This window comes from Leptinotarsa decemlineata, unplaced genomic scaffold (assembly GCF_025532065.1).
Source record: "Leptinotarsa decemlineata unplaced genomic scaffold, Ldec_3_MD MMD2_P_RNA_scaffold_5, whole genome shotgun sequence".
NCBI lineage: Eukaryota > Metazoa > Arthropoda > Insecta > Coleoptera > Chrysomelidae > Leptinotarsa > Leptinotarsa decemlineata.
The window spans coordinates 12,520,778-12,543,664 of NW_027412532.1; the positions used below are offsets into that span (position 1 = coordinate 12,520,778).

A 22,887-nucleotide genomic window follows, 5' to 3' on the forward strand; every position below is an offset into this window, starting at 1 on the left:
AATCGTTGAAATTATATTTTGTTCATAGATGAAGTTTCTGATAACACGTTCAAAGGTATTTCAAAAAAGACATAATGTCAAGATTTCAATTAAGTGATAGCTTCTTTGATGACAAAGCCAACTGACTGCAACGAATTACAAAATCTTGTTCCTCGGTTTCATATGTTTTATCATCTCTTCTGAAATTTTGCTCGGCTTCTTTTTTACACTGGCTGTGGCTCCTACCACAAGTTTCTGAAAAAAATGAAAATGTTTCTATTATTTGTGTGTGTTTTAGTAATAGTTTTAGTTTCAGTGATTATTTTATTAGATATACTTTAGTTAATCAACTAATTTTTACAAGTTTTGAATTTACATGAAAACACTGTTAATTTTTTTCACTTCTTGGAGCTTTTCTTAAAAGCCTTGAAAAAAATTCCCGTTGAAAAAATTTAAAAATTTAAATTTTCCACTTTGTTCATTAATAATCAAAGACGTTAAAAAGTTAATAATTCATTCAAAGCAATGAATTATATTTTATATTCAAATTCATTCGTATTATCATTATTTGAAGTTACATAAAAATGATTTTTCATAATTTTTAACTATTGTAAAAAAATTGGTATAAACAAACGTATTGTTTATAAGACATACGAATTTTTTTTGAGGGGATGTTTATAAGTGGTGAATATTATGGTTTTTTTTAAAAAGTTGTTTTTTAAAGAAGTTTTTAATTCTCAAAAACGCATTTGTTGATTAACAATTTTCTTTCCCACTAAATTTGTATATTAAGGAAAGATTTTTTCATATCATAATTTTCATTTCTCTTTGATATTCTGAAGAAAAAACTTTTTTGAATTTTTATTTTCTTTATACATTCACTAAACAATTTGTTTTAAACAAATTAATTTTTACGATATATATTTTTTAAATACTACCAAAAAAACAACCATGTATTACTTTTTGTGTAAAAAATGTTGTCTCTATTTTGTACAAATTTTTTAATATTTCTTTACTTCTATGTTTGGCAATTCCTCATGGTTCTCAATAATTGTTATGAAAATAACTCATGAACAGATAGAGAAAGGACAATATCACCTCAAGTCTTTTTCCTTCTCCGTTCAGTAATAAACAAATAAGATTTTTAACAAATGCTCTAACCCTATTTTTTATCAAATTTTTTGACTTGGTAACCAACTGAATTCAGAAGATTGGGGATGGATAGAAACTGAAATTATGTATCTCTCTAACAAAATTACAGAAGGTAAGAGGTAAAGTACAGAAGATGCAGATGCATGTTCGTCTCTCTGTAAACATTGTATAAATGACAGTTGCTTAAATAGTGAAATGAATACGACTGAAGATGATAGTGACGACTTCAACGATAATACTCTTCCTACGAGTTTATTTGAAGCTAATGAAGACAATGATGATGGATGCAGTTCAACAAGAAATCCATTTTTGGTAGAGGAATACGTCGAAACATCACTGAAGGATGTACAAGACGAAGAAATTGCAACCGAAATACAAGAGAATGAAGTAGAAGAAAGATACTGAAGATTGCCAGTCACCACCGCAAAAGAGATCAAAGAGATTATCAAGAAACAAAAAATAGAGGAAGCAAATATTTTCATCAATAATTTAAGAAATAATTGATTTGAAAAGTCGTTTGAATGAGGTTTCGGATTTTTTTAAATAGTTGTCAAAAAAGTTGATAATAGGGTTAGATCATTTGTTTGAAATGTAATTTTTTTATTATCAAAAGGAGAACAAAAAAGATCCGAAGTGTCTTTGACGTATCTTGAATAGTTTATGAGTTATAAAGATTTAAAAGCCATAAAAAACACATTTAAGGGATATTTTAGTAAACAATTATCAAAAAATTTGATGAATAATAGGATTAGATTATTTCTTTGGAATCTCATTTCATTCATTGCTCTAATTGATTTTTTCACTTTTTAACGTCTTTGATTATTAATAACAAAGTGGAAAAGAAAAGCTCCAAGAAGAAAAAAAAAATGAGTATTTCAGTTTAAAAATTATCAGGATTTCCATGTTGATTCAAAACTTCTAAAAATTTGTTAATTATTAAACTTTATCTAATGAAATGACCACGGGAAAAAAAATTCCATAGATATTCGTTTATTCAAGTGTCTTGAAGATATGTGAAGGTATGTGAGTTCCGGGAGGTATGACTTTTTTAGTAAATTTCCTTCTCTTTAAAGATATTTTTTCAAATTTTGGATATCTTTAATATTTTCCGAGATATAATTTTTTTACTAAATTGTTTATAACATTTGTAATTTTTTCGAGCCTCTCTTGACATTTTTCAAAAAGTTGCTAGAGATCATTCCGAATCGAATGATTCCTAGATCATATTTTTCCTTGGACAGAAGTACCAAAAAAAGGAACTTGTGACCTAGACTATTAATCCTCATCCAATTAAGTACCGTAAATACATTGTGCATTTATCATAGATCAATATGGCCTTTTACAACATGCAATTCAAATGTATATTTTCGAAGATATCACAGATTTAAAATGCAGGGACGTAATAGTTGTGGCGATACCGGTCGAGGGGCCGGCGACGCGTGCCTATAAATAGCGCGTCGAAGGCAGCGCTTCGCTCTATAGCACTTCATGATTAGTAGCGATCGTACGCGTTTATTGTATATTCAGTATCAGCATAGCATCCGTGCGGAGCCGGGAAGGAACGTTAGTGTACTATATAATCAGATTCAACTTCTACCGTTTAGTTCTATGTGATTTGCATATAGAGGGTAACCTTCCCAAAGTATGTCGATATAAGTTATGTCATCACATTAAATTTTTAGATGACAGTTTATTATAGTTCCTTTATGAGTATTTTCTTACAGATCAGAAACTATTATTCACAATTTACCTTTGTCCATATTCATCAGCTTCAGCTCTTCCAGAGAAAGATTGGAAGAAACGTCAACTCTTATCACCTGTTCAGTTTGCGGACTGGCTGGTTTCGAAAACGAGAACCTTATAGTTTTTTTCAACTTGTGTTTAATCGTCTTCTTGGATACAGCTTTTTCTCTGGTTCTCGAACTTTTGTGTTGGGAAGTCGTTTCATCTCCGTAACTTCCTTGGGATCTTTGCCATAACTCCTCAATATCTGAATTCAGTTCGTAATCAGATGTTTCTGCTTTCGAACTCTCCTTATTGTCTTCTAAGTTATCGAGAATGTCTGTTATATCACATTCGTTTTCGTCATGTTCTTCAAAATGATGATAACCCATGTTTCGTTCTTTATGCCCTGATTTCAACCTGGGTCTTTTTTTCGACCACTTCTCCAAGGATAGTCCCAGATTATAGGTTTGGAAGTTTTCAGGAAGTTCAAGATTTTTCACAGATATAATCTGTGATTTTTTCTGGTCGTGCGACAAGTTTTTCATGGTTGAGTAGGAATATCTGAAAAAGGATGGCTTCAATTGTATTTGAATTGAAACAGTGAGGGAAAATAAACAAACAATGACGGTGTTTAGTTGAACCAGGATCCATTAAAAAATATTAAATTCATATAATGCAAAGAAATTTTAATAAATCGATGGATGTAGCCGTTGTTACTACGTGGTAGTAGCAGGGGCGCCCACGATACAAAATGGGGATTTACTCGAGCGTCATTGAGACATATTAGGTTGCAAAGGTTAGATGATAAGAAGAAAAAAATGTTATATAATATATACCTTTTCATCGGTGGGGAAAGCGGCTATAGATTTTTAAAATCAAAATACTGTTGCATGAACATACTCGAGCGCGTCAGATATTGATAGCATCAATGTTCTACGTATTTTTAATAATGTTGGCATGTTAATCTGATCGTTTGCATGATGTAGGTGGTTGTACGTAAGGGTTGAAAGTGAAAAGAAAAGAAATTAATCGAGCGCGTCAGATTTTCTAAGGGGGTGTTAAGTGCAACACAAACGAGCTCTCATTCAATAATCTGACGATTTCGATCGACGCAAACTCGTGGCCATTATTATAATGTGCACAAAAAATTCGCAATTGTGAAATTCTCAAGCGCGTCAGATTAAGATATATATGGTTCATCTTTATGTTTTAGACGTGCTGTCTCATAATCTGACGATTATCTAGAGGAATTCGCTTAATCTGACAAAAACAATATTTTTTTTTTAATTTTTTCAATTCATTGAACTTAATTAATAGAAAAGCTCAGGAAATAGCATGCAAATAAATGAGTGAATGTTATTTAAGTAAAATACTTGTGTTTATAAGAGAATAATTGTTTTAAGATGCTCAAAATAATTTTAATTTTTTATAATCAATTGAAACTGCAGTAACTTACGTTACTGCAGTTTCGTCCTATAAGGACATTTTCAAACTTATATATTGTATGAGTTTGAAAATGTCCCTGAGACTGCAAGTCTCAATGTCAGGCCACCACTGGCTGACCTATTCGGTGAACCAGGATCTCAGGACCACTGTAAAATCCCGTGACCCGAAGAGGACGGATATAGCTCTCTACAATCGACTCTTAAGAGGAGCTCTGCGGGAAACAGAGGTCCTGACTCCTGGCAACAATGAAGAACCGGATAGGTACACGGTATCTATCCACAACAAATTAGACACTGCCTACAAGGAATCATGTCCGACGAGGATGGTTCAAACAGATGGCACAACCAACACATGGTGGTGTCCTGAATTGGAACACCTCAGGAAGACAGCGAGAACGACCTTCAACTAGGCAAAACGTACAAGACTCAAAGAGGACTGGGGTATATATCAAGCCAACCTCAGAGAGTTCAGAAAAGTTTGCAGACGAAAGCAAAGAGAAGCCTGAAGAGCCTATTGTGAGGCAGTCGAAGACTTCCCACTAGCTTCTAGGCTACAGAAGGCACTCTCGAATGACCACCATAAGAGTATCGGCATCCTGACGAGGAAAAATGGCGACAAAGCTGCCAACCTCCAGGAGAGTGCTGAGATTCTTATGGAAACTCACTTCCCAGGTTCTATCTTTCCTGGAACGACGAACTGGGCGGATGTACCAACAACACCCTCAAAATACTACTGGATATCTGCTAGTGCAGTAATTGATGAGGACAAAATAAGATGGGCTATAACGGGCTTTTCAATTCACCCTTCAAGTCACCAGGACCTGACGATATAAGATAAGACCAGCCCTACTTCAGTGGGGACTGGACACTCTTATGCCACACCTGGCTGGAATATTCAGAGCCTCTCTAGCTCTGAGGTATATTTCCAGTAAGTGGAGAGAAGTAAGAGTAGTATTTATACCCAAAGCAGGTAGGATGAACTACACCCTACCAAAAGCATTGCGACCAATTACTCTCACACCGTTTTTCTTAAAAATCATGGAGAGGCTATGTGAGCGGTACATAAGAGATGAAGTACTAGTTCACAACCCACTTCATCCAAATCAGCATGCATGTACTTCGGGAAGGTCTACTGATTCTGTCCTTCACCATGTGGTTGGCAGAATCGAGAGATCATTGGACAATAAATAATCCACCCTGGGTATATCCATAGATATCGAGGAAACGTTTGATAAAACAACCATTCCAACAATTACCCAGCAACTACACTCCAGGAATGAACCCCTGGTAGTAGGAGAATGGATACTCAAGATGCTCTCTGGTAGAGCATCTTGAGTATCACAGACATCACAGTGAAAGGACTGGTCATGAGGGGATGTCCACAGGGGTTTTATCACCCCTTCTCTGGAACATAGTTCTGGATACCCTGACTAATCACCTTAACAAAAATGGATTCTACATAATTGCATACGCAGATGACATAGTTATCTTGCAGACCGGCAAATTTGTAAACACACTGTGCGATAGAGCGCAGGATGGGCTCAAATTGATAGAAACATGGTGTGAGGAACACTCACTGTCGATCAATCCCAAGAAGACTGAGATGGTCCTTTTTACCAGGAAAAAAAGTTTAACGGGCTCAAAACCTCCCGAAATCTTTAAAAGCAAACTGAACTTCTCTGAAGAGGTAAAATACCTTGGTACTATCCTCGACAGAAAGCTATAATGGAACTCTCATCTACAGAGTAGAGCAAAAAGAGCATACGCATGGGGTCTTTCAGCCCGTGTGGTCACCTGGATCTACACTGCAATAATAAGACCTATGTTAACGTATGGAGCCAATGCATGGGAACCGAAAATTCTACAAACAACAGCCATCCAAAAATTATACCAAATACAACGAATGGCTTGTTTAAACATCACAAGAGCCATGAGAACAACACCAACCGCGGCAATGGAATTAATCACGGGCCTGACCCCTCTTGATCTGTACGTTAAGGAGGTTGCCTTGATGGCCATGGTACGATTGCGCACGGCTGGTGTAAACCTCGAAGTAGGAATGGGTCAATTGAGGCTGGGCCTGTGGCGGGAAGCGCTTACTGCGCAACCTCTGCTGCAGGCAACAAGCGATGCAATTGAACCCAGGTTTGTGTTTGATAAACTCTACAAAATACAAATAAAGCAGAACATAGAGTCAGATGATATAAATGCAATACAGATTTTGGCATGACAGACGGCTCAAAAACCAAAGAAGGCTCAGTGTGTGGACTGTATTCCAGATCACTAAGCCTGAGAATTAAGTGGGTAATGGGAAGAAATACCAGCATGGTCCAAACAGAACTGGCTGGTACCTCAATCGCCACAAAAGAATTAACCAAGAAAGGAATTTCTGGCAAAAACATAACAATCCGCAGTGACAGCAGACAATCCCTATTAGCCTTGAACAGACAACGTATAACCTCAGGGCTAGTACTAGAGTGTCACCAAGATTTAGCCAAAGCCTCGGTAGATAATAACTTATCCTGAGGTAGGTTGAAGGGCACGACAGGAGTAAAGGTAATCGCATTGCCGACTTTTTAGCCAAAGAAGCGGCTGGACTAAGAATTTTAGGACCCAGTGGCACCTACGGCCTGATGACTTCGACAATTGCGGAACTAGCCAAATGTTACACCCATGCTCAATCCTTAAAGAGATGGGACGAAACCAAAGGATGTAGTCTTGCCAGGATCACCTTGGGTGACCCTGGGAAGCTGGCGCTGAAGAAATATTTGGCAATGATCAGGAAAAATCTACGCCTAACAGTAGGATTTCTGACTGGTCACTGTAAACTAAGGAAACTCCTCCATAATATGGAGCTGGTGGACATACCTCTATGCAGGATGTGTGAACAGGAAGATGAGACTGTCAGGCATGTCCTGTGCGAGTGCCCGGAGTTATCGTCAATAAGAGAGTGTGTGTTCGGCGAGTCTTGGCCTACACCTGCCGATATAAAGCAGATGTCTCCCAGTGACCTGTCCACCTTCCTGGAAAGGACAGGATGGACGATGACCTAGGAGGACAACTCCTCGGGAGGATGTACAGTGGGTCACATGTGGCCTAAGTACTGTGGGCTTACACTTACCCTCCCTACTCTACAGATACAGAAGTTAATCAAACCAGAAATCAATGAAATACTATTATGAGCATAATGATCACACCATCTAGGTGATTGAAAATTCACATCCTTCAATTTCAACAATAAAGTCATAATTGTAATTTTCTAAGGATGAGTACCTAGGTAGTAGGTAGGTACTACGTATCATACATGATGAATCCAGATAGATATGAATGAAATTATCATTGTGATATTGAAAATTGGCTACAAGATACTCACCCGTCACTTTCTTTGGAGAAATAAATTGGTTCGTAACATTTTTGATCATCTGGTTTCCATTCAAAATATTCAGACCTATTGAGTAATTTCATTGGTGTACATTTCATAGCAGTTACTGAAACACCATAAAGCAAATATTTCAGTATTCAACATATTTTCGATATAATTTGAGACGTACATTTCAAACTTAAAGAGTCCTATCATATTTCAGAAGTGATATGAAATTGAAGTTATGATGTTGTTTCAGAAGTTTTGTCCGTTTTAATGTCATGTGTTTTTGTAGCTCCATATCTCAATAAATATCTATTCTACTGTGTAGGGAGTTGAGGCTGGCCTGAACGAATTGTTCTTAGATAATTTGAAATATCTATTCTACTGTGTCGTGGTATTTATTGATCGATTCAAATTTTGCATTTGGCCCCTTTTCAGCCATATGATGTTTTGACCAATTTTTACCTTCACGGATTCAAATCGAACCAAAGCTCTGTCAAAACAGACCAAAAAATTACTAGGCATTTGGCAATGACAGTGTTAATTAACGTTCAATTCAAAGTTGGCACTAGTCAACAGACGAGGTCCGCACGTTTTGAAATTCACCGTCCGAAAATTAGACGAATTGGGCGACAAAGTTCAGTCACATTCACCATACTCCCCAGACCTTGCCCCAACCGACTACCATATTTTCAAGCACTACGATAACTTCCTCAACGGTAAAACCTTCAACAATCAGTAACAGATAAAAACGGTGTTCGACCACTTTATCGAATTCCGAACTTCCTAATTTTTGTGCTTACGGAATTTAACGACTCCACGAGGATGATTATGATAGAAGAATGGAGTTTTGTGAAATCATGTCTCATTGAGTCAATACCATTCGTAATCTTCTGTTGAACATCCGTTTCAGCAATGAGGTGATTTTTTCTGAATGGCAATGTTAATAGACAAAATTTTCGCTATTGAAGTGATGAAAACCCACATATTACACAACATATATTACACATGAATTTCACTAGTTCGGACTTCCATTGTATACTATATAAAATGATTTGAAATCCCTGAAACAAGTAAAAAAGAATAATTAAAAAAAAATAGTTGAAAATAACAATTATATTAAGCAACAATAAACCTGAAATGAAATGATAGTGAAATAACCTACAAGTAAAAATATAATAATTGAATAAATAAAAATTAAAGGAATGAAAAAAGAAAATAATAAAAAATAAAAAAGTGTAGAGATTCCAAGTCACGTTAGTTCACGACGTTTCGATTGTTGGTATCTACAATCGTCTTCGGGTCATCACCCGAAGACGATTGTAGATACCAACAATCGAAACGTCGTGAACTAACGTGACTTGGAATCTTTACACTTTTTTATTTTTTATTATTTTCTTTTTTCATTCCTTTAATTTTTATTTATTCAATTATTATATTTTTACTTGTAGGTTATTTCACTATCATTTCATTTCAGGTTTATTGTTGCTTAATATAATTGTTATTTTCAACTATTTTTTTTAATTATTCTTTTTTACTTGTTTCAGGGATTTCAAATCATTTTATATAGTAGACAATGGAAGTCCAAACTAGTGAAATTCATCACGAAACATTGTCAATCACCTTCAAACAAATATATTACACATATTACACACATATACACAACACCCACAAAAAGTTAATGTTTGGGCTGGTATTCTTGAAAATGTTATTATGATATGTCACTTTCTGGAAGAAAACTTGACTTGCAATGTGTACCTTGACATGCTTGAAGAGACTATCGATCCTCTTATAACTTACGAACTATAAACTCAAATGTATACAGGAGGTAACAGATCCTTCTGCAGAAGGATCTGTAACATTTCCAGCAGGAAGGTGCTCCTCCTCATTAGTTTCTACCCGTCCGACAGTGGTTAAACGAGAGATTTCCGGATAGATGGATTGGAGGAAGGGGAACAGTTGAATGACCTCCAAGATCACCGGAGTTAACACCCTTAGATTTTTTCTTTGGGGGCATTTCGAATCCCTTGTTTATTAAACACAACATTCTGATACTGAAGAACTTAAAAGACTAATTATAGCAGCATGCCAGTCAATTCCTAGTGAAGTTTTTCGTTATGTTAGAGAGGAGTTCGGAAACAGAATTTACTGATTAGAGTGAAATGGTCGACATTTTGAACAAGTTTATAAGGATAAACGTAAGTAAATTTTATGTTTGAAATGCTTCTCTAGCAAATTAAATTTCATTTTCTGAAAGAGCAATAACCAACAAATAGAAAATCAGTGCCACCTACTCTTCCAACCATTTTTCGGAAACTGCTCATCAAAAAAAAAGTCAGGGAAGCAGAATTGAACGCCAATCAAAATGATGTGACACTTGACACCCCTTCCCATTTAAGATTCTAAGGGCGACATCTACTCCTCCTTGGTTGAACCACTAGGGCTACAAATATTCCTTGAAAGTGTCCGCCTTGACTATAAAATTCATTTATTTTTTCGATTCCCCACATTATTTACTGGAAGGAAGATATAAAGGGTGGGAAAGTTTTCGAATTGACACCCTGTATATGTTGGCCATAATTCAACTACCTGTGACTGCAAATAATCATTCTTAAAAACTGATTCTACAACGACAGTGTCTTCACGAATCATCCTATAGTTAGCGTGATTCTCGACAATGGCAGATATTTATATTTCGGAACTTCTAAAACAAGTTCGGCTCTCATAAAAATACATCAGAACAGTTATAAAAATACCTCGTGATGTAACAATATCCCCGAAACAAATAATAACACCGTAAATAATATTTGTTTGGTACGAGAAATATTAAAAGAGCGAAACTAACAGTGGAATAATTAGTCTAGACACAATCACCATAAATGTTTTATTAGCCAACAGTGATTTGTGAAATTTTTTTAATTAGAATGAATATAATTTATAATATTATCCCGGCAAAACGGCTCCTTCTATTTGGAAGAATCCCAATGTTGATAACTACAATATATTCACTGAAAGAGTGAATTTGAAAAAGTATATGAAGGGTTCTTTTCAAATTGAAAAGGAGTATATTTTAACGAGAAAATAACGTTTGGAAAGAAAGGTTCTGGCTTTCTACTTCTGCATTTTTGTATTAAAAATTGTGGAAATCCTCCAAAAAAAGGAAGCAAGCATTCAATTTTAAATTTATTTTTGCTCATTCAGCCGGGAACACTAGAAAACTACGATCTGTTGCGGAACTCAAAAATGAGACTTCTATTAATGAATTTCTGGAATGGGGAATGTTCCCCAATTTGGGTTATTACAGCAAATGCAAGTTTGAACAAAATAAAGTTGAGTTCAATTCATGAGTATTTCAAATTCACTTCGAAAAGTATTCAAATTAATTATTCAAATGTTGGATTTTGATTTTTGAAGGGATTTGTTTCTAATTCACAAATTGGCAACAACGCCTATATCAAGTGGAAATAATTTATACGTACCTAGATATTCTACTTTGAAAAAGGAAAATTATCTTTATGATTCAACAATTAAGGCAAAATATAAATTATAGTTCAATACCACCTCCACAAGCCACATAAACAACAGTTGTTTTGTTATTTATTTATATAGAGGAAGATAGGTTAGGTGCACAAAATGTCATATGTCACAGAATGTGTCGGAACTTGGAACATAAGTGAACAGAACAGCACGCCTCTGAAATATGTCATCTTTTTTTGTCTCATACAGGTAACAGATTCATTTTCCTTCGTTAGCTATAACCGATGTTACCAAATGGTGAAATAGAAACGAATCCCTATAAATATTGAATGCATTATTTCATTCCTCTGTTTTAAGTATTTAAATAATTTTTTAACGAAAAACGTTGAAATGATGATTTTAAAATGCGTTGTTTTAGAGCTCTTTCATGAAAACTACTTGATTTTCGTCAGGAGGAACATTTCCCATTGTTGAAAATCCTTTGAAATGTAGATATTTGAAAATCTATATAAAAATTATTCAGTTTTTAAAAATCTACGGTGTTAACAAGTTGTATAGAATGTTATTCCCCCTAAAAAAGGAGAACAAAGAATTGTATGAGTCGTTTCAAAAGTTTTGTCCGTTTTTATGACCCCCAGTGAATACTTATTCCATCAAATCTAAATAAGCGCAATTTGAATTAGATCAATCCTGTCAGTACAAACATTGGATGCTTGGTATTCGATGAAATCGACGAAGGCCGTTTATGCCTGGTCCTGATTGTCGAAGCTTCCACCGGTGAGAAAGTTGTCGAAGTGCTTGAAAACACGGTAGTCGATTGGCAAGAGGTTTGGGTAGTATGGTGGGTAATGAAGAACTTTGACGCTCAATTCGATTATTTGGACATTTGTGAAGCGTGTGAATGGGCGTTGTCGTGGAATAGGATCGGGCCTCTTCTGTTAACCAGTGCCGGCAGCTGCTGAAGCAATTTTCGGTTCATAATGTCGATTTCCTAACAACAGACTGCTGTAATGCTGCTGACCACCGCACAGTAACCATGGTCTTTTTTTGGTGATTTTTCGCCTTTGGAAGGGTGGCTCATCGGTGTCCAACCACTGTCCTGAACATATATATATATATATATATATATATATATATATATATATATATATATATATATATATATATATATATATATATATATATATAATATATATAAGGCTGAAACAGCTGTCTACCGGTGGCTCCTAAATTGAAATCAATATGGAAATGATCAGAATAAAACTTATCTATTTCTCTTTTGATTTTCATGAAATCATTTTTCAGCAGCTTGACTGCATTAACCTTTCTCGATTTCATATCGGTTCTGGATTCGTTTTCCAATGGTATTCCAGGAAATGAAATCGTCCGATTTATAATACAATCAAGATGGGAATAGAATTTTCTTCTAACTAATATAGTTTATTGTGATTTTCACAAAACCGTGATACGTATTTAGCTATACAGTAGCTTCTTCAAGCAGCAAATCAAATGTGTCGTGTAAAACCAATAAAGAGTTTGGTGTCAGATAGATCAGGGAGTAGTTAAATTGTCATATGATTCATGCGCGATATTTCACATAGTTCAAACCGAAAGAACTTTCAGAGCGCGAATGAAAGAACACGGAGTTTATACATTTTCATGTGATTCATGTGCGATATTTCACATAGTTTAAACTCAAAGATCAGTTAAAGAGCGAAAAAATGAACAGAAACATTGTCCAGAATGGAAAAATAACTTCAACTCATGTTACTCGCCTACTTACAAAGATACATGAGTTCAATAGTTAATTCAAAACTTTTGATTCTGGAAAGTATGAAATTCATATGTTCCCAATATTTGATGAACGATCCATTTCATTTAAAAAGCTTCCCTTGTTCAATTGGTTTTTAATAATTACTACATAATAATCATTTATTTCCAGTCCTGTTTTTACTACTGAATTGAGTATTGTATCTTTTTTTTCAGATGGTTGAAGCTTGAAGCTCGTCTAGAATTAATTATCTGATTGGAGCATAGGTAATACATAATGTTTTTAGACTATGAAATAGTCATAATTTAGGAGTAATTTACTACTTTAAGAAGCTATGTTGTAAACTTGTAGTGAAAATCACAACAAACTCTATTATGGAATGGATATTCAACAAGTATCGGCCAAGTATTTTCTTTTGCTTTGAAGTAGTTTCAATTTTTTTAATATTATCTCTCGTGCATCCGACCCAGGAGTTGTCATATATTCTCCTTTAACTTTATCGAATACAGAAGTATAGCAATTGAAATATAGTGCAGAAAAACATGCATTACAGGACTTTGATCAAAAATAATTATAACAGAATTACCAGAGGATTCTAATAAAAACTTGAAAAATTAACTGAGGATTGCGAATCAACTGAATTGTTCTTCCAAAATATGTTGATTCCGCCGTTGCCGCGTTCAGACTGGCAGTGTCAATGGAGAAATAGGGGAAATATGTATCCACAAAAGTTTTAAAAAGAATTAGTTTCAGGGTATATAAGCGCCTGCTTATTACTGAGCACGCAACCCAACCGACACCGAATACTGCCAGTTGCCAGTCTTGATAGGACAAGCTATTGCGAACTGTTGTGTACAGGGCGATTCTAGAGGGCGATCGACTTCGAAAAAATACTATTTGAGGTTGGTTATTAATTCTTTATTGGTGGCTGTTCTGTTTTTTCCCGAAATTGGTGGATGTTTGTGCAGATTTCGGAATAGTCATTTTGAACTGTTCACACAGAAATGGAAGTATTCATTATCGATCGCTACTTTGTCACAAGTCAGTGATAATATTGTTAAATTTTATATTCTATGGGCTCTCCAAGAATGGTTAACAAACGTCATTTTTTGTAGAAGAAAACAGTATTTATCAAACATTTTTTTATACTTTCGCCCTTCATAATCTGAAATATGTAAAAATTGTACGTGTGAAAAAAAAGCAAACTTTTCAGTTCATCCCGATATTGAATAATTTTGCTTGTCGAAAAAAGCTGAGAAATCATTCAGATATCTAGCTTAACGTTTCGAAAGCTGAAAATTGCCTCCGTCTTCAGGATTAAAAGAAATCTAATGATACGAGCAGTTATTTTTTCGATGATTCTCTTTATTTTTAAACTTCCTCGACATATGTCTAACGAGTTTTAAAATGTCGGTTCAAAAAATATGGTAAATTTTAATTTTTGCCAAAAAATATTTATTTTTTCATCAATTTTTATTTTGTCCCAATCAAAGTAGCCCCTCAGATATAATAATACACTTGTTCCAGCGTTTCTTCCGAGGGTGTGTTCAATCTTGGGAACAGGAAAAAGTCGCAGGGGAGCAAATCTAGTGAATACCGTGGCTTAGGCATGATTACGGTATTGTTTTCAGCCCAAAAATTATGAACAAGCAAGAGCAGGTGCATTATCATGATGCAAAAGTCATGAATTGTTTCTCCACAATACCGGACGAGGAATGGCTTCTCAAAGGATGTGCATAACTACTTTTTTCGGAACTACCATCTAGTTTTTTTCAGTCATATGATTCATAATCTTTTTGCCAATCGGGACACAATGGGAAAGCAACCTCCTGGCCATACCCAAACGCCTAAAATGGCGCTGTTGTTATCTTCTCCAAAAAGACATACCGGCGCAAACGCTTACCTACGCATTTTGTCTAACTTCTGGAACATGCCGGTTATGTGGTTGCAACTCATGAATACTTTGGCAAGTTCTTTAGGATATTTGTACACGCAGTACCATATCGAGTAGTTTACTGGGTCGAATTTCTGCCAGAAGTATGGAATGGATTTGCTTTCTTCTTCGTTGAAATCGTTTGAAATCGTCCATGTCGAAAAGACCTTTGGGCATAGCTGCGAAAGGATCCTCTTGTTTCTTGAGTTTCTCTGCTTCTAGGTCTTCTGGTTCTAGAGCCTCTTGCGTCTACTCTTGTTTCATTTACTCTTCCTCTCCAATTTATTTTCCTCCTTATTTTCTTTACCTTGAGCTGCTGATTTAACGGCACCAATTTGAGCTGGTTTACTGCAAATTTCTACTTGACCAAGGACCTCTTTGAATTCCCGTTGGTTTACCAGGGTGTTGAACCATCTATTCACATTAACAAATAGCTTCCTATAGTGGGTATCGAGGGGATACTTGAAGGCATTCAGTAAATTGCAACCTACTACTATATCAGCAAGAGTGAGCCTCTCTCCAACCGAATAAGTAAGGGTAAGTAAATGGGCATTGGGAATAGTGAGTCCAGCCTTCATATATTCTTTCGCTCTTTGAGATGCTTTCTGATTGCTACCAGTGTGTTTGAGGATGCCCAAGCACAGACCGGGGTAAATTATCACCTTCAGGAAAACCAATCCACTGTAAAATCTGAGCTCTGTCAAACTAATTTTTGCCTCTCAACTGGTCATCAACTACGGAATGAGCAATAGTATTGCTATCCTGTAGGCACTTTTCATCATTGGATTCGAAAGTAGGCACCTTGCTGCTCGAGAATTTATCTGCAAATTCCTTGATTTTATTGGTTTCTTCAAAAACGGAATTTGGAGCTTATTTGATAGATGTCTTCGCATATTGTGCAGCGATGAGAGCTTTAGCGGTAGCTTGTTGAGGAAAATCAGATTTCAACAATTGTTTTCGGAATCATATTTTTTCAATTTGAGAAACTGAATGCAAAAAGCAGAAAACTCATTTGAAGACATTTTTCACTCAAAGAATTGTGAACTGTGCGAATTGTTTTTGCTTTAATTCATTGGCTATCAAAAAACATAAGTATACACTCGTGAGAACAGTATTTTGATAAATGTATTTCATGATGAATTTTCCATTCATCCTAGATATTTTTCAATCCCATACCGCGATTTATCAACTCCATTCAAAACTAATCCGATCCACCTCAATAAAAAAATCCGAATTATTATTTTTCTGCTTTTAAAATTAGTTATTGACAATTGTATATCAACGACTTATTGAAAAAAACTAAGAATCCAATATGTTGCTTTGCTGACGACAGCACACATGTCTCGTCATTCCATTTGGATTCCAGGACATCGGCTACGGAGGCATATCTTCACAGGCAGCGGGAGGTTGCATATCTTGGTGATTTCGAATTGGGGTGAAAGTAACCAGGTTCAACTCAATGCCACAAAAACCCAGATATCGATTTTCTTCGAACCGGATATAATAATGTCAGTTCAGGCAATTCCACTTTCTGATTCGATAAGTTTGTGTTAAAATGGACACCAATATGTCTTGGCACGATCATGTCGCTGAAACTGCAAAGGCTGCTTCTCAAAAGCTTGAAACACTGTTCCGATCTGAGCTTTTCAAAGCTCAGATCAGACCTTCTGTGGAGTGTTGTATGGAGCTCCGCCCCCAAACACACCCTGAAGTTGCTGGATTCCATCCAAAAAAGATCCATCCGCCTAATTGGAGACGCGAGTATCACGTGCAACCTTGATAGACTGGAACATCGAAGAAAGATTGGAGATTTGTCTCTCTTCTATAGATACTTTCATAGGAGGTGTTCAAATGACTTGGCACATTTGATTCCACCAAGAGCAGCACATATCAGAAATACGCGACGGACTGTAGCTGCTCATCGTTTTGAAGTTCAACTCAGTACACCTCGAACTCCACTATTTCATCTGGAAAACTGCGTTCATGTGGAATAATCCCCAGCGATTCAAATGTGAATCGCTACTTTCGCACAGGCACCGCTCTGAGACCGCCTTAAGGATTTTCCTGTAGTGCTTGTGTTTTGTCTTTAAAAAAAAGTTATTAGTAATTAAAACTCATCAATAGAGTTCAATGTATGATTTTCACTATAAAGGGTTTTACAAAAACCGCGACACGTGCTTTCTCAAGCGTAAAATTCGGTTTTTATAAAACTCTGTATAGTGAAAATCATACAATAGACTGTATTGATGATTTTTAATAAGAATTTTCATCAAGTATCGGCCAGTTCTTTTCAATTATCAATAATTATCATGAAGAATAAACCACTAAAATCATCTCAATCGTAACATCTGCCACATACACTATTGCTTTTCTTTCGCGATAGCTTTGTATAAAGTTGCGTGCTTCCCGTAATAGATCATTCCATTCATTAAACGAGGTTTTTCTTGTCAAAACGATCGCATGCTCAACATTAAATGGCTCGAAGAAAGACGATCGTAATTAAATGAAAACCTAATTGGTATCCATTTCGAAGGTGTTGTTATTGATATTGTGACTTTTTTAAGAGACAGCAATTGATTGGAGATAATTATCCGAACGATAGACATCTAACAGTAATATTAATATTCCGGAAGCCGGTCATTAGCTTCATATTAAGTGTTTCAAAAGTTTTCTCCGTTTTTGAGTTACTTTAAACTGTAATATCTCAGAGAATACTTATTCAATTTTACCCAAATAAGTCGATTAATCCCGTCAGTATGAACATTACGTGCTCGGGATTCGATGGAGTCGACGAAGGCTGATGTTGCCTGATGTTGATTGTCGAAGCTTCTAGCGATGTGAAAGTTGTTGAAGTGCTTGAAAACATGGTACCGGCAGGTGCTGACGCAATTTTCGACACTTCTCGTCGATTTCATAGCAATAAGGATCTGTTGTAATAGTTTGGTCCATATGCAGAGAGTTATAGTGAATCGCGCTGATCATCATGTAGTAATAATGGTGTTTTCTTGATGGGTTTTCGCCTTTGGATAGTGCCTAGTTCGCTAATCGGTGTCCAACCACTGTACTGATCTCAGTCAGGATAGGGGTTGGACTGACTGAGATCTGAATAGTGGTTGGTAAGGTCAGTCTCCTGATGGATACTGAGATATAGAGCTACCAAAATACAGGTCTAGATGAATGGACAAAACTTCTGAAACAACCTAATGCTTTGTTTCATTGATTTCATGGTAAGGTGAGACTCGGACTGATTTTGTTTTTCTCTTCCTATTTTCTAGATGGTTGTAAAATATTTCATTCCCAAATTTGGGAAAGGCAGGTATAAAAATTCGGTAGCTGGTAGGTAATGATATAATTGAACAGCTGTTTCAAATTTCACAATTTAAAACCCCTGCGGATATTTCCCAAATGTTTTGTATGAAGAGAAAAATAAATCCAAAGCGCTTTTTTTCAAAAACTAACCTGAAAAACATACCCCCATCAACTAACACTGTTGAAAAGATCGAAAACGTTTAAAATGCGTAGAAATGAAACAGTGTTTTCAAAAGTCTTTTGATAGTTTGGAAAACAATCAGTTTTACCAAAATCATCACACATAACAGTCATCAGGAGTTGAATATCTCCCCTTCATGGTCGGCGACCATTAGACAGCAAAAATTTGTGCATTTTTGAGACAGTTGCCTAAGAGGTCGATGGATTAGTTTTTGACACTGAATGAGGGACCACAACTTTCTTTCTCTCTTTCTTAGTTAGGCATCTGATCTTTGCTTTTCTCGGCTGGAGTACTAAGATGGTGCCTTGTGATTATAGAGGTTCTAGAGATCAGGAACACGGCCTGCCGCCAAGCGCCTGAGGCTCCTAAGTATTTACTGATGGTATGTGCGGCATATGTGGTCGCCTTCTCCATGGGTATGGTGTACAGACGCTAGAATCTCTTCCGTCCATACCCGCTTACTTTCGAGGAGCGTGGTACTACAGTGAATTTGATATCTAATCACTTTTGGTTGATGCTCCGTTTCCTTTTTAACTGTTTGTGTCTGTTTCTCCTGAATTAATTGGAACTATTCATTTCGGCCTAGAGGCAGAGTTGTGATGATTACCCAATACATACTCCACGAACATCAAACTATATAAAAATAAGGCCATATTTATCGTAAGAGTTTTCTGCTATGGTTTCGCGGAAAATTACCATCTCAAAAAGTTCTCCAAACCCTGAAATGTTGATATGGCTATCTACAAAGGAGCAGAAACAGCAATAAAATCCAGTTTTTCATCATATCCAAACATATTTTCCATGGTTTTCTCAGTGTTTAAAATGGAAATTATTTCGACACATTATTTGTAATGATTTTAACTACCGAACCCCATTATCAATTATGGTGAAAATTGGCCACCTTTTTGGTGGCCTGGATTTGCAAGATTTCCATCTTATTGACTAGAGCAACATTTCCATTAGAGAATTTGTAAGTCAGGTGTACCTGAAGAAACATTAGATTCAACCACGCAGAACTTCATTATACATACACGGTTTTCTAATATAACTGACAGTTAGTTGTTTCGAATAAAATTTTTCTTGCAGTTTATATCTGAAAGGAATTTCTTTGCTTAATCGAGACATATTTGAACACATATTTGTTGATTTAACTTCTAATGAGGGTTGCCCGTCATATGAAGACAATATATCTGATCTTCGAAACAAAATTTAAAAAAAAAACATTTTTTGAAATTCATTTTTTTATGAAATGTCATTATGTTTCATTCGCTATTGTAAATAAACTTCAATTCAATTCTGACATCATTTTGGGTAGAAATTTCGATTCATTAGAAGTGTTTTTTATGTCCCCAATATTTTTTTTTCATTTCTGAATGAGGAGTTATATATAATTGTTGTGATGTACAACAACCAGTGAAATTGTTTCATAATTTCATGGTGCTGCAGTTTCATTTTATTGGTATTTTACAAATACTTTCTAAATACTAATTGATTAAATTAGACGAGGCGTCACCACAATACAGTTGTAGGCAATAAAAGTGTTTTATAAATTTGCCAAATTATTAACAATACTAATTTCTGAAATTATTTTATTTTTCAAGTTTATAGCCTCCGGGCACCGCACTGTAATGATCGATCTAGTAAAAGTTAATTTACCTAAAAATAGTTATGATATTCGGCAATTAGCAATGATGCAATAATGCTGATTGACAATATTAGACTTCGACCTATTAGACATCACCCCTGAAAAATGTACCTTTGGTAAGTGTAGGTACCTTTTGATATTGTTGGCTTGTTAGATTATATTTCTAAAGAAGCGTAACATTGTTGAGGTCTAAGTTGTACTTTCATTTCAATGAACTTGAGTATTGTCTACCTATGATTTTTATTTCTATGTAAATCCTACCATTTCAGTTAACCCCCAACTCGCGAGCCATTTGGGCCGTGACAACATTTTAAAAATGAAATCATATAAACGTTATTAAATAGTCATGAAATTATCACAGAAACGTTTTCTAAAGTAACTTGTAAAACATTTTTCTATAAAAGTAAATTGTTTTGAAGCAGTTTTATAGCACTTTTATGCGAAGTTTGTATGATATTTATAAAACTTATCTCGCTTATTTTATAACTGCTTTCTGTAGCTTCAATACAAAATTACTTTTTATGCCTTTAGGAAAATATTTTGAACACTTTATTTTATTGTTATCCTTTCAGGATGCATTATATTTTATAACGCCTACTTGGAACTACTAGAAAACTCTTATAAAATTGCCTTTTAATTATCTTATGAGTATCTTCACAAAACTACTTTTCAAAAGTATAAGAAAATTTTTATAGTAACTGCCGAAATGTTTATAAAACTGTTTTGTAGTGTTTGTAAAAGGCCTTACAAGATATTAAAAAAAATTATAATGTTTTATAGAACGGTGCCAATTTCCTACTTACGGCTGTTTTATAAACACATTGAAAACATTTCTGGGAAAAATACAGTTTTTTCAACTCGTTTCTTCGAAACGTTTTCACAACTATTATAAAATATTAAATTGTATATCGTTTCAACCAGACTGAATCATTAAAAAACAGCAGCTAATGCATCGTTATGATAATGGAAAACGAATGTTCCTTCTCACAGCTCTTTCAGCAAAATCCTGAATAAGTAACTAACACCCACTGACACCTCTCTAATAAATCACACACTGAAACTGAAATACACCAGGCCGAGCAATATCTTTACTATCTTTAGTTGGTTTTTGTTTTCATATCAGCCTTTATTTATGAACCAAATTATGTGGATCAACACAAGACGGCCTTGCGTTTCAACTATTTCCAGGGACTAAAACACTGATGTCAGGTTATAATTTTAAAATAACTGGAAAATTAGATGTCTAAGGTATTAATTGTGTAGTTTCGGCTCCGTAGTACCACGCGGTGTTAGGTATTTCGAACAGAAAAGATTATGCGGAATTTCGCTATGAATATCCTTTCATTCAATAATGAATTGTAAAGAATTCTTATAGGGTGAATGAATATCACTGACATAGTATCGCATTTGAGACTTCAGAGTAGCCATGGTATATGCCAATTCTAGTCGTTTATTTCAACACAAGTCCAAAATTCCAGAGCGGCCAAATTGGGACAGATACCAGGTAATAGATTTTTGACTCCTCGCGTTAATATCATACACTCGTATTTTTTGCTGGCAAAATTTCGATGTTATGGCTTGTCAGATCATTTTTGTGTCCTCCAGTTTCACCATCAGCGCTGGTGTTCTCCAGGGATCCATTATGTGTTCAACCCTCTTTTTATTTGTATATCACCGACTTATTGGAAAAAACCAAGAATCCAATATATTGCTTTGGTGGCGACAGCGCACTTTTCTCATCATTCAATTTGGATTCCAGGATATAAGCTGCGGATGCACATCTTCAAAGGCAGCAGGAGGTTGAATATCTTGATGAGGATCTAGAAGAGTAATTTCGAATTGGGGTGAACGTAAACAGGTTCAACTCAATGCCACATAAACCCCCGCATCAGTTTTTTCCAAAAAGATGAATGTCTCCGAACAGGATATAATAATGTCAGGACAGACAATTTTACTTTCTGCTTCGATACGTTTGTTAGGGGTTGAAACAAACACCAATATTTCTTGGCACAATCATGTCGATGGAATTGCAAAGGCTGCTTTCAAAAAACTTGGAACACTGCTCCGAAAAAGAAAACTGCTCAGATCAGACCTTCTTTGGAGTATTGTTCTCATGTATGGAGCTCCGCCCCCAAACATACCCTGAAGCTGCTGGATTCCATCCAGAAAAGAGCCATCCGCCTGATTGGAGACGAGAACATCACTTACAACCTTGAGTCTGGAACATCGAGGAAAGATTGGGGATTCGTCTCTCCTCTATAGATACTTTCACGGAAAGTGTTCAAGTGACTTTACACATTTAATTCCACCAAGAGCGGTACATGTCAGAAATACACGACGGACTGTGGCTGCTCATCCTTTGAGGTTCAACTCAGTATACCTGGAACTTCACTGTTCGAGTGCTTTCGTTACTTTGATATTTACGAGAAGCTGAAGGTCATATCCAATTAGGACAATATACATTTTTTATCGACCTTTTTTGGGTAATTGTTACCTACCACAATCTGAAAATTATAATGGAGAACTTTATACAAGTGTAGAAGGGCAAACTTTTTAGTTTACCCCGTTAAGTTACTGCGTAAAAAATCAAAGTATTTTTCACAAAGAAAAATCTTCTATTTATCAGTAACTTGTCGTGTTTACCAATTCTGCCTATCAAAAAAATTGTTAAGAAATACTAAAATACTACTGGAAGAAAAGCAAAGTGTTATTTTCAGTAATAGAGAAAATAACCAATAATTTGTAGAAAAAACTGTAGCAAAGTTGTTATCCAAAATTCTCAATATTCATGAAAAATCGCTACGGCAAAGGACTAAATTTCCCAGTAACTGCAATAATAGTACCAACATTTGAACTAGGTACTGCTATAGAAGAAACATCCCTAAATTTAGCACCTGAAATATGTG

The 22,887-nt window shown here is 35.5% G+C and overlaps 1 protein-coding gene and 1 pseudogene across 5 annotated transcripts; both read right to left on the bottom strand.

Moving 5' to 3' along the window:
• Positions 1–21,083, bottom strand: LOC111517347 (uncharacterized). 5 transcript variants are annotated; one of them, XM_023173473.2, is made up of 4 exons: positions 20,970–21,083; positions 7,675–7,789; positions 2,882–3,417; positions 1–234 (listed from the first exon to the last, which is right to left on the bottom strand). In XM_023173473.2, the coding sequence occupies exons 2-4, from the start codon at positions 7,779–7,781 to the stop codon at positions 86–88; spliced, it is 792 nt and encodes a 263-aa protein (XP_023029241.2). In that variant the 5' UTR covers positions 7,782–7,789; positions 20,970–21,083; the 3' UTR covers positions 1–85. The 5 variants fall into 5 exon arrangements, with proteins under 5 accessions (XP_023029241.2, XP_074025654.1, XP_023029240.2 ...); XM_074169553.1 differs by lacking the exon at positions 20,970–21,083 and adding an exon at positions 20,785–20,963; XM_023173472.2 differs by lacking the exon at positions 20,970–21,083 and adding an exon at positions 13,500–13,610.
• Positions 13,687–22,887, bottom strand: part of LOC141487622 (elongation factor 1-gamma-like) — a 21,701-nt pseudogene continuing 12,500 nt past the window's right edge.